General features: G+C 37.9%; 1 protein-coding gene across 1 annotated transcript; it reads right to left on the reverse strand.

The window, feature by feature from the left end:
* Window positions 1-15,222: 15,222 nt before the first annotated feature.
* LOC127096419 (uncharacterized) lies at window positions 15,223-15,927 on the reverse strand. Its single transcript, XM_051034989.1, has one exon. The coding sequence runs from the start codon at window positions 15,925-15,927 to the stop codon at window positions 15,223-15,225; it is 705 nt and encodes a 234-aa protein (XP_050890946.1).
* Between the last annotated feature and the right edge of the window lie 3,013 nt (window positions 15,928-18,940).

Consider the following 18,940-nt stretch of genomic DNA (forward strand, 5'->3'; position numbering starts at 1 on the left):
AAAAAGCCCACTTAAGTGCATTTTGGCCCATATCTCAGAATATGCCAAAATCACTTAAGTATTTGGTACTTTACCATATTTCGTATTCTTCTTAAGTACACCGTACCTTACGATGTTCCTTAATTATTCTATCTCTCATCAATCCGTCCTTTGTGTGTGACCCTATAGGTTTTCGCGGCGTTGGCAATTATATTAAATCATGCATTTAACATAATAAACAGTGAGCGGTATCTAGCAACACATCACTGCTACCCAAGTCACGAAAATGTCATGTGATCTGACAAAACCTCCTGTGATAATAATTATGTGTATAATTACCCCTTTGCCCTTATGTCTATATTGAACACAAGGTATAGACCGTGTCACCCTTGTCCAGTTCAATATTGGGCCCATAGACATTTATCCTGTTAAGCAGGATTGGCAAATTCCATCTAGGACACTCATGTCCCTCAGCATGCTTCGTGGAGTACCCATCAACTGTCTTTATGGTCATCCAGTTACGGATAACGTTGGATCAGTAATAAAGCACTCAACTCTACATCTAGGATCCATAGTGGTTTCAGGTCGAAGAGTGGTATACACTATTATCACCATGAGAATAACTTATGACACTTTGCATAACTTTCTATATAGTATTCTCATAGCGGGTCAATCCGGTATAAATATTACTCCTAATATTCATACCTATGTTTAAGACTTGATAACTCTTTATCCATGATCCATGAGATGTGATCATCAGTCTACAAACATAATAGTCTTAATGCTTTAATGTTATCCCACTTCACATTAAAGCTCGACTACGGATACTTTAAGAATAATGTCCTTATGTTTAATGTGTTCTCATGATTAAGTCACACTTAATACATTAAACTGACTATCTATTCTAGGGACTTTATTAATCAACCATAATAAAGAAAATGCCTTTTATTATTAATAAATAATTCGATACAAGTACCAAAAGTATTGGCCTCTAGGGCTTACACCAACATGTGTATGAATGCATGAATGCATGGATGCAACAATCACACTCAAGGATCAAGCAAATCACACCACACAAAGGTCATGGGATGGATCAAGTCATCCTTAATATCAATCATCCATTTTGGTGGATTATGGTTTACACCTTATCAACACCCAAGTTCCATTGATATTAAGGATACACAAGAACGGATCAACCACGAATGAAGGGTTTGTTGCGAGTCGCGAGCATGGAGTCTTGGTTAAGAACCACCCAAAGGGAGTGTACTATGGTTAAACCTGACAATCATGTTCTACAAGAGGTTCCCATAGTCATCATCCCATCTTTTGAATATTATCGGATAAACGACTACTCGTATTCCAAAAATATTCTCAAGAGAGACTCTTATGAGTGTAGTATCGCGTAACAATCGTATCAAATCTTACACTTGAACGATCTTCGCACTACGTCCTAAAAATAGGCCAAGATGGGCGTGGTAAACTAAGGTCCTTGGCTTCTAAGGCATATACTAGAAAGAGTAATGCCTAACCACGACTACTCGTGTGACATTATTGATCCCAACATAACCTCCACCAAGTGAATGGGCTTGCAAGTCAACTTGCTAAGGAATAACTCCACACAAGTCAACAAGACTATGCCATTCTCCTAGCCTAAGTGCACTGGAGTTCGGGTATAGAACTCATCTCACGAAGATCACCAAGCATACAAGGAATTAACATTCAAACAATTCAATCATTACATACAATACAGTAATCCCAAATTGCACAAGAAATTGTCACAAAGCAATATACCATACAATACAACAAATATGAAAAGTAGGCAAAACCCACTAGGCAAATAATATCCCCAGCAGAGTCGCCACTTTTCTGTAGCGGGATATTCGTTACCATTAGAGATATTGACTAAATCCAAGGTAAACCATACAAGTCGAGTCGCCACTGCACTTCTATTTATCCAAAGGTAGATGGCGATGCCTGAGGCTATCGACTTACAAGAGGATGGATGAATGCGTGTTGGTTCTGTTAAGTTTTGAAAATGATTACTCGATGTTGGATCGAGTTTTTGATCTTATTTTGAAATGGTTATCGAATGTTCGTTTTAATTATTATATTAAAAGGTGACTAAAGAAATAAAGAAATAAATATTACACACTTTATGGGAGAGGGGTACATTTGTTATGAATGGGGATTGTTCATGGCAAACAAACAATAAGAATATATGCCTCATACATCATACAAGTAGGCAACAGTTATCAATCTGATCGGATAATAAACAATATATAATCAAACCAAAGAATCAAATAATGGATCATTTAAACAATTCATGGGAGTATGAACATGTTAAATAATCAAGCAATAGAAAGCATGAATGAGAGAAACAAGTATAAAAGATAACAGATGAATCAAATAGATGAAAATATGCACACGAAGGGTACACTGAATAATTTAATCAGGAAATGATGTAAGGACCAAATAAAATCAAGGTAAAAGGCATCTAATACATGACATATGAGATGAACAAGGGAGGATCAAAAGATCTCTTCAATTGCCATAAGCAATCCCTAAGTCAACCATCAATCATAAAGAAGTCAACTGAAAATTCAAGTCAACTTAAAAAATAACAAATAAATAGCAAATTAATCAAGAAAATTATGAAAAATTAAACTAAATAAGGTGGGGTAAGGACATTATCATCCCTCAAAAATATTTTAAAAATAATGAAAATTGGCACGTGAATTAATTAAAACAAAACATAGGTCAAACCAAAAGTCAATTATTAAGACTAGGTTAGAAATAAATCAAGAATAAATAGTAAATTAATTAAGAAAATTATGAAAAAATAAACTAAATAAGGTGGGGTAAGCACATCATCATCCCCCAAAAATATTTTAAAAATAATGAAAATTGGCATGTGAATTAATTAAAACAAAACATAGGTCAAACCAAAAGTTAATTAATAAGACTAGGTTAGAAATAAATCAAGAATAAATTGAAAATGTGAAATAAAATTCCAAGAAAAGGTCAGGTTGACCATGAGACAGTGATCAACCTTCATCCCAAAAATCAAATGCTAACAATAATTTTAAGTCATAAAAATAAAATCAATAAAAAAAAGTGTGTTAAAATGGACCATTTAGAATAAATAATTAAAATAAAATATTAATATTAAAAAAATACGAAAATAAAAATTATATAAAATTAAATAGAACGTTAAGAAAAGTGAAAAATATTTTTGTGTAATTTTATGGACGAAGAAAATATTTTAAATAAGAAAAAGAAATATGAAAATGGAAGGATTAATGGTGATGAACATGGTAAGGAAGCGTAGATATATCAAAACATGGCCATGGAAGAGATGATTACCTAATGGAAAATAGAAGTGGAATGGAATCTGATATGTGATGAAGCTTTGCCTCCTTGCCACGAAATTCCAATGCTCCTTTAGGGTTAGGGTTTCAGCTTCTTAAATAGGGTGGATTAGGTGTTCTCATGGACTTTTTAATAAGTGATTTATCCATAAGAATAAAAGTGTGAAGTGAGGTGTAAAATGTTGTTATTTTGGGCCAAACTTAAGTGAGTGGATGTCCAATGCATGGCCAAAAGAGTTAAAAAAAAACGTGACTGGTTTGTGCAGCATGCTTAGAAAATCTGATTGGGTCAGCCAGACCCAAAATCTGCCTAGAAAATCAAGTCATGGTGCCCACTTTAAATGAATGTATCTCTCAAACCATGGATCCAAATGAGATGATTCCAAAAGTATGTGAAAGAGTACATGGCAAGGTACAATTGTTGTGAAGTAAGTATTTTCGAATAATGCCTTGAAGTGCAAGAAAACTGGCCAAGAAGTCTTGACAAATTTTGAAGATTTTGGACTTAGAAATTTTTCTAAGTGTCCTAAACCAATGTCTCACTTTGACTAAGCATAACTTTCTCAATTCTAATCCAAATGGAGCAAACTTTATATCTCTAGAAATCTTGGAACAAGAGGAACAACTTTTATGTTGGAGAAATTTTTAAATGGAGCTTTTATCTTGATGAAAAATGGGCTTAAAGTGAGTGCAACGATCATGAAAACTTGCCCTAAATGGAAAGTCAACCATTTCCAAATTAAGTAACTTTTCCAATTCCTGATTAAATGATGAATCCATGATCCAACCTTGATCAAATTTCACATGTAGGATCACCTAGGCATGGATTTTCAGATTCCACTCTCAAAATGTCAGGAGTTGTCTTTTCTGGCCCCACAGTTGACTTTTCCCAAATTGTCTAATTCCCGATTCCATTGATCAATTGAAGCACTTCTAGCTCAAATAAAGAGCTGATTTTTTGTATGTAGACCCTTGTGGACATATGGAGGGCCATGGAAAATAGTTTCACCCAAAGAATCATAAATAAAGTGATTTTATACCAAACCCTAGTTTTAGGGCAAAATGATCAAGAACTGATTGCACTGATTGCCAATGGATCTTTCTGAGATAATTGTGAATCTTCCTAAGCCAAGATGCCTCTCTAATCATGACATGGATGAGCTCCTCTACTTCCAACCAAACATTTCCATTTGCAGGTAGCCATGAAACCCTAATTTCTGATTAAATCCATATGAACACTCTGATAGCTTTGAATCCTTCACTGATGAATTGAGGACCATAATAAGATGCTTGGACCCCCCTGAGACCCTTGAGATTTGTATACTTAGAAAATGAATTCCAATTCTCAATCTTGATTTGTGTGGGCTCCTTCTGTTAAGGAGTGATCGATCAAAACCTGATCTCCATGTCACTAATGCAGTATGCAATGAGTATGACCTAATATGATGCTAATGAAGTGTAAAACATAATCTCATGCTTCCAGGAAAAATGAAGGGCAAATTTTGGGGTATTACAGCATCTAGGAGTTTTAATACTTCTTTCTTGACTACATCCCTCATTATAGGATTTATCCTTCTTTGGTGTTCTCTAGAGGATTTAGAATCTTCCTCTAGCATAATCTGGTGCATGCACACAGAGGGACTTATTCCTTTTAAGTCGGAGATGGTATATCCTAGAGATGCAGGGTATTTCCTTAAGACCTCTAAGAGTTGATCGATTTCGTCATTGTTTAGATTGGCATTTAGTATAACTGGACAGTTGAGTTCTTCATCAAGAAACTTGTATCTCAAGTTCTTAGGTAGTTCCTTAAGCTCTATTATGGTTTTCTTAATGCTTGGCATATGATCAGGGGTAAGTGCTAAGCATTCTTTAAGGCTATCGTCTATGTAAGGTGTAACTGACTTAAATCCATCATCTTCCATTATGGGCTTCGAGGGTAGTTTTATTGTTTCGATATGTTCCTCCTTATCGAACCCTCTTATGCATTTGTCAATGATATCAATCGCACAACAAGAGTCATCCATGGCGAGTGCTTTCATAATTTGGATATGATAAACTCTACCTTCTCGTCACCTACTTCGAAAGTTATTTTTCCTCTTTTTACATCTATCATGGCTCCAGCAGTTGATAAGAATGGTCTGCCTAGAAGGATATGATTTTCTTCGTCCTCCTTAATATCCATTACGACAAAGTCAGTAGGGATATAGAGTTAACTGATTCTAATTGGGATATCTTCTAATATACCTATTGTTTACCAGTAATTTCTGACAAACAACCGCTAGTTCTCCAATATTATTAATCTTGGTAACTTACAAGATCGACTAGATTGATCCTAGGACATGTGTCTCAAGAACTAGTGTTATGGTGATTTGATTCATGATTAAGTTTATTTCTGGTTTATGAATGGTAATTAGGGTTTTTATCTCGCATTAATGGTACAAAGTAAAGGTGTTTCGACAATAAACTCTAAACTAAATCTAAAGGCTTATGATTTTGAAGACAAAGGATAAATGGCAGTAATTCTGTAAAAAGGCTTTTTTACAGATAACAAAGGCAATTGGCAAAAGTCAAGATATATAACTTGAAGTAAAAGGTTTTAAGTTTGAAAAGGTGATGGAAATAAAGGTTTGACGAAATGTAAATGTAAAGTAAAAGCAATGGCGAAAGGTTTTGAAGATAAAGGCAATTCGACAGAAGGCTTAAATATAAATAAAGATAATAAATGGTTTAACTTAAGTAACTTGCATTAAACAAATAACATGAAATATAATCATGGTGTTCTTCATACATACATTTTCAGCAAAGACTCGTTTCTCTCGCTCCGGTACTTTGAGTATTTTTAGTGAATTTTGTATATCAGTTTGAACACACCAAATCTAAAAACTAAGACTCCTATTTATAACAATTCGACCCTAACGGTCTCTACACAGATGATTGCCACGTTTGACGTTTTCAAGCGTTGCGTGTCTCAGATGCTTCCACACGTTCGCCTGACGAAACTACTTCGTTTGAATTTCAAATCCTCCCGCTCGAAGCTTCGAAACTGCCAAACGCCGCTGTCAAAGTGAACTTGTGGAGATCCTAAAATCTTCTAAGTATTAAGCTTCGACAAAAAGGTCCTTTCTCCCAAGAAAAGGATTTAATAAATAGCTTCGACAAAGCCATTTTTATATTATTCTCCAAAACATAATATTTTCAAAGAACTTCAACCTAATGGTCGAAATCTCCAGCTAACAAATTGCCCCCAATAAATGTCTATTTCGAATCAATGCAGAAATGGGCATTTCTTGTAATCACCAGATTTCGACCAGAGACCTTTCATAGACCTAAAAGTCCATAACTGTCAGTTAATCATGACTTACTTTTTCAAAACGTCTCATCAAGACGTGCACGCAATTATTAACATCATGAATTTCAACTTCCAAGAAGAATGAACAGTAATCCCTGCACCTTCTTCACAGAAAAGCCACCACGTGGCCCATTACCTTTACAAGGTGTACCCAACCAATTCGTAGGTTAACACTATAAAAGCCCATTGTCACTTCCTTTTCCCCTTTTTACAAAAATCTTCATCTTCAACCTGAGTTCATCTCCAATTTTCTCTGAAACGTTTCTTCTTCCTTAAAACCCTAATCTTTCGAAACCTCAAAAACCCATAACAATGTCTTTTGATAAACAGCAGAAGAAATCAAAGAACATTAAAGGCGCTGGATCTTCTAAGAGTTCTGCTTCTCAAAACATTCCAACAAGAAAAATCATAACTGTTGGGAATCGGGAGTTCATTACTCCTCCAAAACTCATCAAAGAACAGAAAGCAATATATGCTTCCCATGTAATGATTCCTTCTTTACTTTTTGGAAATACTTTAGGATTTTTAGGCCCATTAATTCCTGAAGGACATTTAGAGAAATGTGTAAAGTTCTTTCCTTGTTATCACACTATAAAACCCATAGCAAACAAAACTGCTTCCTCTAGAAATCCTGAAGATTCAGTTCAAAGAGAGGCTTTTCAATTAGACTATATTACTGATAGTTTCAGACCCTTTCGTTCTTATCCAACTTTAGACAAATATTATTTAGCTTGTTTGACGAAAGTTGAGAAAAAGAAAGCTCCATTTTGGAAAGAATTGGGCATTTTCGACCTGATTCAGATGTCGAAACTAGGGTTTAGCTACTGCCAACCTTTATTACTATCCAGTCTGTATTTTTGGGATAGCACGTATAACACCTTTCATCTCCCATGTGGAATGATAACTCCTACGCTCTTCGACGTAGCTGCTATTTCTGGACTCCCTCCAACAGGAGATACCTTCGACCCCTATCAAGACTGCGAAAACTTAATTGACTTTAACGTCAAGAATGCTTCGTTCAACACTTATATTAATTTATATCATGCTAATGGGGAAGAAGTTTCTGACATAGAACATATAGCGTTCTTGGATCTGTAGTTATCCAAGTTTTTCTTCTGTTGTAAATCTCTGCAAGTTGCAAAGAGATTTCTAACACTTGCTAATCAATTGCACGCTGGTCGAAAGGTGTGTTTAAGTGAACTTCTATTGGCTAGTTTGTATGAGAGTCTAGGGTCTGCTAGTGCCAAGTTAAAGGAGTATAAAGCTGGTACAAACTTATTACTATCTGGGCCTTATTGGCTTCTTCAATTGTGGCTCAATGCCACCTTCGAACCCTCTTTGCCAACACATGGAAATGTTGATGAAAATGCCCCAGAGATAGTAAATCGAAGCATTGAAGGCACCAGACTGCTTCAGTTGACTCCAGTTGATGATGTTGACAATCTGGAAACTTCCCTCACCAAATATATCCTGATGTTCTCGAAGTGTCACAATTTCTCTCCTTCGGTGGCTCCATTTTCCAATCAAACCCATGGTCCTTCCTGGTTCACTGCTTCGCTTGAAGATTTTGTTAAGGACGCCAATACAGAGATCGAAGATATATGGCGTGCATTTCTTTTCTCAAGGCTGTTTGTTTCAAGGATCTTGCCAGTAAAGAGCCATGTTTGCTTGTTGGCTTACCAACCTAATTTTGTCTCTCGAAAAAATGGGTTGTGTCAACTTATTCCTGTCTCTCTATTCAATCGAAAGCGCGAGATATGCTGTGCAGAGACTGATTGGAACGCTCGAGACATTGCAACACACAAGGAATTCCATGCAAACTTTGCTGAATTTCACTTAATAACATACCAACCATCATTCCACTCTATCAATGGGTTCGCCACTTGGTGGACAAATTTCTATTCCAAAAACATGTTTACTACTGCTGAAATCAAGGAACGTCTAACGAAGGCCTTTTCATCTTTGCAGGAAAATGTCTACAAGGGTAAGCTTACACATTCTGAAGAAATCCAAGCATTCCAAAAGTACTTTGAAACTGTCTATAACCCAATGGAACTTGTTCAAACCGTTTGTTATGCAGCGCCAATTTTAAAAGAGAAATTTGAAAAAGAAGTTGCCAAAAAGAAATTTCCCAAAGCTGTAAAACCTGAATTTAAATATGATTTGGCCTTTGAGTGCGAACCACCCAAATTTCCAAATTTACCCAGTGCAGAATTTACTCTGTCATTTTTCCCCCTTACCCAGATTGGTTCACATGTGGGAACATTTTTAACGAACTGAAAAATGACCAACAAAGACCTGCTAAAAGAGTAGTTGCAACCAAACATACCCTAGACAGTTTCAAAGGCTTTCTTCACTTTGATTTGGATGTAGTGAGAATTACCTTTCCGACATGTGAAGGTGTGGAATGTTTGGATTTCTTGGTTTTACAACTCCCTTTTGTCTTTTGCTAATCTTTTAAACAATGCATATTTCGACTAACTCACATTCTTCTTTAGCTGTTGAAAGGAAGGTGGTGAAGAAAGAGAAGCATGTGGCGAAAGCTAGTTCGAATACTGCTTCTAAGCCAACTACCTCTTCGAGCCAGGGAGCCCCTTCTGCCAAGGATGCTGCTCCAGAAAAAACAAAGAAGAGTTCAAAGGTATTACATCAAATAACTTCTTTGTCTCTTTTGTATGTTTATAACTGTTTATAATTTTCCTTCTTTCAGGGTAGTGGCAAGCCTCCTTTAATGCCAAAGAAAAGAAAAGTCCCAACTGAAAGTATAATTCTTGTCGAAGAAGACGAAGAAGAAACTCCTCCAACTCCACTTAAGAAGAAACATAAAAAGAATAAGGCAACAGTTGCCCCTTACCAAACAACCAAACAACAAGGTGTCGAAATCAAGATTCTCCCTCCTCCTTCAAAGGAAACTCAATCCCAGCCCTCTGGTGGCGCAGTGCTGGAGCACATTGGGAGCAATGCTTCCGACCCTAAGGCTCAACAGGTGAACTTCTATCCTGAGTCTTTTATCTTTCAATAAACTTCTTTTTTATTCTAACACTTTGTTTTCAGGAAAAACCTACCACTGCCCTCATTTCTACTGCTAATCAGAGTGATCCTTCGAGCGGTATGAATACATCTCCTCCTCTGACAATCAGTGGTGTTGTTCAAAACAAAGGATCTTCAACTGGAGCACAAAATCTCGAAGGAGATAATGTCCAAAACGAATAAGAAACCTCTTTTCCTGGCGAAGATGGTAAAAAAGATTCGAAGCAAGCTGAAGAGAAGGATTCAGAAGACAAAGAAGATTCTGAGGATACTCCCAGTAACTCTCCTCTAAGAGTTACGTTTCCTTAAGATTACGCTGACGAAGATGATCAAGATTCTGATGAGATTGAGGGGTACTTTCAACAAGATGAAGACATGAGTGAGGGAGAAGCTGATCCTGAAGGAAATCAGACTAGAACTGATGATGCTACTGTCGAAACAGTCCAAGGTCCAACTAATGTTCGATCATCCACTATCCAGACTTCGCCTATATCACTTACTGAGGAGGAGAAAAATGCTTTGAAACAAAACGATCCCCTCAAGTATGTAAGGTTTATGATGGCTCAAAGAGAATCTTCTTCAGAACAAAGCATTTCTGGAGCTTCGACCCATTCTGGTGCTAGTGCAAACGAGGCATCACATGACGAACTCCTTAAGCAGGTGAAGAAGGTTGTTTTTGGTGTAGATCTCTTTGAAGAATTGAAGAAGGATGTGGGAGCAAGCTTTGGCATAAACAAGCTGATAAGCAAGATCAACATTACTGCTTGCCCCACTGATATAGGTAAAGCCCTTATCGACATCCAGAACCTCATTGACCAAGTTTGTGCTGAATATCGTAGGGAGGTGGATGCCAAAGAAAAGCTTCAATCATCTGAACAAGCTCAAGCTACTGAGTTTGATAACTCCCTTCGAACTTCAAAAGCCTCTGAGGAGTTAGCCGCTTCCAAAAAATCAGCCCAAGCAGAATTCGACACCTATACTGCTTCGATACGACTCTGGGAATCTCACATTGCATAATTGCAGAAGAAGATTTATGATGCTAAGGCGAAGCAGGCTGCTATCCAAGGCTTGGATAGTACTGAAGCTGATAATTTGGCGAAGCAGAGCGTAGATCACGTCGAAAAGGCTACTGTTATGAATGAAGATATTGCACGCCTCAAAGGGGTTCAAGCTGCTGTTCAGTACAAGATAGGCTTGGCGAAGATAAAGTATGACCGGATGAAGGCCACTGTCCCTTTCTGATTTTCACTTGTATTCGTTCTATTCGACCTTTGTTTGTTTATAAGTTGATTAAGACAAAGCCATCTTGGCAAAATTTGGAGTTAAATATATTCACCATCTTGGCTATGATAGTTCTTTGCTTACTACGTTGTTATGATTTTAACTTCATGCACAAATGGTTTATACTTCTTTAAGTATTTCCCATTTACTTTTAGGATTCTTCGATCCTCTTCTAGTTCTTCTATTTCGTATGCATTATTTGAAAATGCTTTTAAGATTCGAAAAGGTCCTTCCCAATGTGGAGACCATTTTCCTAATGTTTTGTTCTTTCGATCCATAGGTAATATAACTTTCCATACTAAATCATTTATAATGAAAGTTTTACCTTTGACCCTCTTATTGTATGCTATTGCCACCCTCTCCTTTTGTCTTCTTAATACTTCTAATGCATGTAACCTTTCTTCGTCCAAATCAACCAGTTCATTCATCATCATTTCCGAATATAGGTCAGATGGAATTTCTCCTTGTCTTTGGATTCTCACTGATTGCAAGTAGATTTCAACAGGTAATACTGCATCATGTCCAAATGTAAGTTGGAAAGGTGTAGTGTTAGTAGCTTCTTTAGAGGAGGTTCGACAAGCCCAAAGTGCTTGATCTAAAGTTTTGTGCCAATTTTTTGGCTTCTTCCCTACATGTTTTTTTATTAAACCAATTATTACTTTATTGGCTGCTTCGACCTGCCCATTGGCTTGAGCATATTAGGGTGTGGATGTTAATAATTTGAAACCCATTTCCTTTGCAAATTCTTGCATCTTTCGACCAGTAAACACTGATCCTTGATCTGTTGTTATACTTTCTGGGATCCCAAATCTATATAATATTTTCCTTTGAATGAATTCAATGACAATTTCTTGATCCACATTTACTAAAGGTACTGCTTCGACCCATTTAGTGAAATAGTCAATTCCTACAAGGACGTACTTCTGACCTTTGGATGAAGTGGGTCGAATTTCCCCAATTAGATCTAATGTCCAACCTATGAAAGGCCAAGGCTTGATAATTGCATGAAGCTCACTTGCAGGAGCATGTTAAATTCCTGCATGTACTTGACATTCTTGGTAACCCTTAGCAAACTCTATATAATCTTTTAACATGGTGGGACAATACATTCCATATCTGAAAAGCAACCATTTCATCTTATGGCCTTCCTGGTGTGCTCCACAGGCTCCACTATGTACACTAGATAATGCTAAGTACGCCTCGTTTTCTCCTAAACATTTCAACAGGATCCCTTCAGGGGTTTTCTTGAATAATTCATTCCCCATCAAAACATAAGATAAAGGCATGTACTTGGTTTTTCTTTCTGTATCTATCGAAGGGTCCTTGAGATAATTAATAATTGGATTCCTCCAATCTGTATCCATTAAGGTATCAATGGCCAGTACTTCAAACTCTTCTTTGTTAGCATATCCTAACTGAGTGCTTTCCAAATCTATCGGAGACAATCTGGCAGCCATTGCTTTTCCTCTTACTTCGACAAATTCCTCTAGCTTCTCTTTTGAAATTCTATACCCTGAAGCTATTTGTGCTAAGTCATTAGCTTCTTGGTTTTTTATTCTAGGAACATGTTTTATGTCTATATATTCAAAAAAATTGAGCAACCTATTTGCAATGACGAAGTACATAATCAAATTTTCTTTTATACATTTGTACTCTTTCGTTAGTTCTTAATTACTAATTCTGAGTCTCCTTTAATTTCGACCCTAGTTTCCCCCAATTCCAACAAAGCCTCAAGTCCTGCAATAAGGGCTTCATATTCTGCTTCGTTGTTAGAACAAAGGGGGCCTTCGATTCTATATTTGAGTTTTGTTGGAATTCCATCAGGATAAATTATCACGATCCCAACTCCACTTCCATCCTTATGAGTGGAACCATCGAAGAATAATCTCCAAGGTTTTAACTCAACTTGAAGTTGAGGACTTTCGACCACTGCATGGTCTACATACCTTGTGGTCCTGATGAAATTGCATCGAAGAAGTCTTTCGACCTCTTTTTTTATCTCTGAGAGGATCTCTGGGGCGAATCTCCTTGGAGTCTGCTTGATGGGCTTCTTGCCATCCTTGATAGGCAGCTTCAATTCGACCAGTTCCCTCTTCAAACCAGGCATCTCTTCATAGTCCCAAGCAAAGCAGTCTTTGTTTTCTATTAGTAGTTCAATTACTCTTACTTTCAACTTGGGATCCAGTTTAGTGCTGATGTATGTGATTCTTTTTGTGCTCTCATCTCCAAGATCAATTTCTTCAAGGGGATCCTGCGTTAACATCTTCGCACTCGATGTTACTGGATGTTTCTTGAATCCTAGAGGCTCTTCATCATAGATGGCATCTAACCTCTAGTCTGTTAATTCCATAGGCACTTGTTCGTCAGAGGGTTTTGGTTTAAAGTACTCCCTAGGTCCTGCATTATAAATTTCACCATATGTGGCTTCGTCAGCCATGTTAGTTATCTCGGCTTCGAGAGCCGCTTTTCTTTCATTCTCAGCCATGTAGGCCGAAATCTTTTTGAAAAAAGAAGACTCAGGCATAATCCAGGTCTTCATCCCAGCCTGTTGGCCGTACTTCAGATAATTCCCCTTCTTCTGGGTCCCCCATAATTTCCTTATCCCACTGAAAGCCATTGGGATGTAGAGTCAAGAAATACAAAGCATTTTTACTTGGGGAGTAGATGCCTTCAGCTGGGTGGCATGGTCCTATATGAGCCAAGTTCCTGTCAAAGTTCTTCTTATCTACATGGTTCACTTCCGCCATGAAGTAACTTTGGTCAGCTTCAACATTTTCTACTACACCATCTTCTCTCCAGATGGATACCCTCTGATGCATGGTCGAAGGAACTGCCCCTATTCCATGGATTCATTCCCTTCCTAGCAGCAAGTTGTAATTCGCCTTCGCAGATATCACCATGAACATTGTTGGTCTTGTGATTGATCCAACAGTTAGATCTACTTGTATGACACCCAGAGTCTGCCCTATCTTACCCTCATAGTTTGACAATACCATATTGTGAGGTTTAACATCAGTATCTAACATGCCTATCTTTTTTAATATGAACTGAGGCATCAGATTGACTGCTGCTCCTCCATCCACCAGAACTTTGTTCACCCCCACATGTTCAACTTTAGCTCTAATGTATAGGGGCTTGAGATGGTTCGGCATCCCTTGGTGAGGCCTTTCAAAAAGAGCATTCTGCTCTTCGATAACGCCATTGTTGAGAACATAGTAACACACAGGTTTATGCTTCGCCATCTCCACAGCATCCGCCTCCTCATTGTCTTCAATCTCCATCTCCTGATTATATTCGTATGGCAGAACTGATACCATATTGCAATTCATATTAACAGTTGACACTCCGTCAGACTCAAAGTCGTCAGTGAGCATTTCTTCCTCTCTTATTTGTTCCTCCTGAACTTTCTGATTTGTGTCTTTGTTTTCAGATGAAAATAACTTCCTTCCTACAGGGGGTTTGGTCGAATTTGCAACATTTGGGGGAACCTTGGTGTTGCTGGATTCTCCAATCTCCCTCGAAGTCATCTCTCTTTCATCCTTCCTCAACCTCTGATGTCTTCTCCACTAGGACCTTGACATGGGATTCTTTCCTTTGTAGTTCTCCAATCTGATAGCCTCTCTCTTAGATGCATGGAACTGTTTTTTATAAGCCCAAGAGGTTCTTCCTCCATCCTCAAAACTTTTCCACTTTCCCTTCTTCGACCCCACCTGAGTCCATTTGTCCTCAGGGACTTCTGCAGGACACATCAAGCATTATGTTTCGTACTTGTAGCAACGCACAAAAAAACCAAGAAGGCTTTCTCCAGGCTTAGGATACACCTTCAGTAGTTGGCTTTCCTTTCTCCAATTTCTCTCAGTCTGAGTTCGTTGCCATCTTTCATAGTCCTCTGCCACCCTTCAACACGTCATGATGCTACACCTTGGACACAACAACATGTCAGAATTTCTTTTGTGACACCTCCAAAGGTATTCACGTAGGCTCTCATTGGCTTTGGGATAGCCAAACTGCATTCCCTATTGCTCCATCTTCAGACACCTCTCCACTTCCTCCATTTCTTGGGGGGGGGGGGGGGGGGTTCAAATCCACCATGTTGACACCTAGATTGGCGCCATCAGCGATTGAGATTTCCTCAAATTTCTTCCTTATGCCCTCAGTAGCCTCAGTTGCCTTCCCATTAAGACCTTCAGTGGTCTTTGGTTTGACACCAGCAACCTATTCTCCTTTGACAGAAATTCCAAAGGGAACATCATTATTTAGGCCATCAGTAGCCTGCTTTCCAACTAGCAAAGAGCCTTCAGTTCCTGTTTCCTTCACAACCTCCACTTCCACCATGTCAATCATGTTGATTTCGACAGGTTCAGCATAATTTGTGTCAACAACGTTGAGGGGGTCAGCGTCAACCTTCATCTGGTTTTTCCCCCTGTCAGCGAACTTGAGGCGGCCATCCTTAATTGCATTCTGAATAAGATCCCTGAAAAGAAAGCATTGTGAGGTTTTATGGCCTAAAAAATTGTGATATTTACAGAAGCCTCTTTTCTTCTGTTGTTCTAACGGAGGAATTTTGGTATTAGGAGGCACTATCATTTGGCCATATTTTACTAATAAATCGAAGATTTCATCACATTTGGTAACATCAAATGTGTAAGTCTTTTTAGGAAATCTATCATTCTTTTCAATTTCGACAGGGTTCCTGCCATTTGAAGGTATAAGTAATTTATAAGCATAAGGTGGTGCTTCTTTTAATTCAGCCAAATCTACTTCGAATTCCTCGAGACCATAAGGGTCATTAGAGATTTCAGACTCCTCATCTTCGAATTCGACATAAGCAACCCTTTCTTTCTTATAATTCTTATTCGCTCTGGCCTTTTCAGCTTTTAAACGTTCGACCTGTCGAACCCTGTCTGCTAATTGGGCCATATCTCTTAGATACTAGGTATCTAACTTTTTCCTAATGGAATAGTCTAACCCTCCAGCGGCCATTTTGACCAATTCATGTTCAGGCACTATTGTAAAGCATCTAGATTTCAACAAACGGAACCTATTCAGATAATCATCTATAGGTTCAGTGAATTTCCTTTTAATACTAGCTAATTCCTTAAGACTTATCTTAGTTTGGCCCATCATGAAATAATCTCTCCAAATGAGGCCAAGTATCTATGGAATTTGGTGGCAACGTTGTAAACCATGTGAAGGCATTCTTCGTTAAAAAACTGGGGAAATATTTCATTCTTAGATTCTCACTGTTCACCAAATCCCCTGCCTCAGTCATGTATCTAGATATGTGTTCTATAGTGGATTCACTAGTGTCCCCTGAGAATTTGGTGAACTTAGGGATTTTACAACCCCTTGGTAGTTCAGTTTGTAGGGCGTATTCTGATAAAGGAGAGGTATAATTTGGCCTTCGAAGTCCTGTATTCAGACCATTCTGGGCCATGATTCTCTCTATCATAGTAGTTATGTTATTTTCCATCCTGTTTTCTTGCCTAACCCTATGAATTACTTCGTCTGCATCCTAGTCTCTATTAACCATCATTACTCTCCTAGGTTGTTCGTCAGGGACTTCCTGTCGAACTGGTTGTTGTTCTAATCTTGCCCCCATGACCCTTTCGTCAGGCGCTTGTCTAGGCGGTCGAACCTGATTTATAGTTGGTTCTTCTTCCTGGATTATAACTTGGTTTGATCTGTGTCGAACAGAGGACTGAGGGGCGCCTAGGAAATCTGCTATGCGTCTCATCTGCGCTGACAGTTGTTGGTATGTTTGGGCATTACCATTGTTAGTCCTATTTACATTATGTATTAAGGGAGAAAAAATGGTATTCATTTCTCTGGCAAGAACTCCTACTATATCATGGTTACTAGCATCCATTTGTTGTCCAAAGGCTTCCTGGTTATTCGTTGTAAGGGTAGGTAATAGGGTGGATAATCCTTGTGATTGGGTATTTCGACCTACATGGTTCATGCCAGAAGCGGAATTTTGAATTGGCGAAATAACCGTATTATGGGGTTGAGTATATATGGAAGTATTATTTTGAAGTTCTGCCATGGAAGTAGATGGCATTCCATATGGGTATTCTCTCCGAGGCCTGAAATTCTCAAATCCCGGTGTCGAAAATGGGCCAGGGATTGGACTTACAGAAACGCCTGCTACGCTTGACATAATAGGCATTATTGTCGAATTATTTAAGGCCATGGATCCAGATGTTGGTATGGCCTGTGTACTAGGGATCTCAGTGGATGCATCAATCAAACTTGTTCCGACTGTGCTTGTTCCCTGGGGAGGAAATTGTTCCCCTTGATTGGTTGTATTAACCATCTTTTTTGCGTATTTCCTTTGGTTGCGGGTTGCGAATTGTTGGCTATCTTACCACTTCTAAGGTTCATGCAACACTATGATTTTTTAACTCAAAAGAATAACAACAATTTTGTATTGTAAAAGTAAAGCAAACTATTATAATTAACAGTTCTTTTGACACTGTCCCACCGGGGGTGCCAATTTATTTACCAGTAATTTCTGACAAACAACCGCTAGTCCTCCAATATTATTAATCTTGTTAACTTACAGGATCGACTAGATTGATCCTAGGACATGTGTCTCAAGAACTAGTGTTATGGTGATTTGATTCATGATTAAGTTTGTTTCTGGTTTATGAATGGTAATTAGGGTTTTTATCTAGCGTTAATGGTACAAAGTAAAGGTGTTCCGATAATAACTCTAAACTAAATCTAAAGGCTTATGATTTTGAAGACAAAGGATAAATGGCAGTAATTCTGTAAAAAGGCTTTTTTACAGATAACAAAGGCAATTGGCAAAAGTCAAGATATATAACTTGAAGTAAAAGGTTTTAAGTTTGAAAAGGTGATGGAAATAAAGGTTTGACGAAATGTAAATGTAAAGTAAAAGCAATGGCGAAAGGTTTTGAAGATAAAGGCAATTCGACAGAAGGCTTAAATATAAATAAAGATAATAAATGGTTTAACTTAAGTAACTTGCATTAAACAAATAACATGAAATGTAATCATGGTGTTCTTCATACATACATTTTCAGCAAAGACTCGTTTCTCTCGCTCCGGTACTTTGAGTATTTTTAGTGAATTTTGTATATCAGTTTGAACACACCAAATCTAAAAACTAAGACTCTTATTTATAATAATTCGACCCTAACAGTCTCTACACAGATGATTGCCACGTTCGACGTTTTCAAGCGTTGCGTGTCTCAGATGCTTCCACGCGTTCGCCTGACGAAACTACTTCGTTTGAATTTCAAATCCTTCCCGCTTGAAGCTTCGAAACTGCCAAACGCCGCTGTCAAAGAGAACTTGTGGAGATCCTAAAATCTTCTAAGTATTAAGCTTCGACAAAAAGGTCCTTTCTCCCAAGAAAAGGATTTAATAAATAGCTTCGACAAAGCCATTTTTATATTATTCTCCAAAACATAATATTTTCAAAGAACTTCAACCTAATGGTCGAAATCTCCAGCTAACACCTATCGGGTACTTAACAGATCAATCAGCCAGTTGAAGGGACATCCTCGTTGGTTGCATGTCCCCTAGGTTTAGTCTTTTACAAACTGCTAAAAGCATAAAACTTATGCTTGCTCCCAAATCCATTAATGATTTATCTATAACATGTCTTCCTAGAACACATGGTATTGAAAAGCTTCCAGGATCTTTCTGTTTCTTGGCTAATTTGTTTTTAGTAATTGCATTGCATTCTAATGGTTTGGTATCATCGAGCCTGTGCTTGTTCGTTAAGATGTCTTTTAGGAATTTGGCATATGATGGTATTTGGGTAATGGCTTAAGTGAAGGGTATCTCAACGTGAATTTTTTTGATCACTTTCACAAACTTCTTGTGTTAGGTGTCTTGTTTGGTTTATTTAAGTCATTGCAGATATGGAATCGGTTGTATATAGAGTGGCGGTGGTACATAT

Source organism: Lathyrus oleraceus, chromosome 6 (genome assembly GCF_024323335.1).
Source record: "Lathyrus oleraceus cultivar Zhongwan6 chromosome 6, CAAS_Psat_ZW6_1.0, whole genome shotgun sequence".
NCBI lineage: Eukaryota > Viridiplantae > Streptophyta > Magnoliopsida > Fabales > Fabaceae > Lathyrus > Lathyrus oleraceus.

What these genes read in the sequence shown, in the direction of transcription:
- LOC127096419 (XM_051034989.1), bottom strand. Translation starts at nt 15,927, where the DNA reads ATGGCCCAATTAGCAGACAGGGTTCGACAGGTCGAACGTTTAAAAGCT.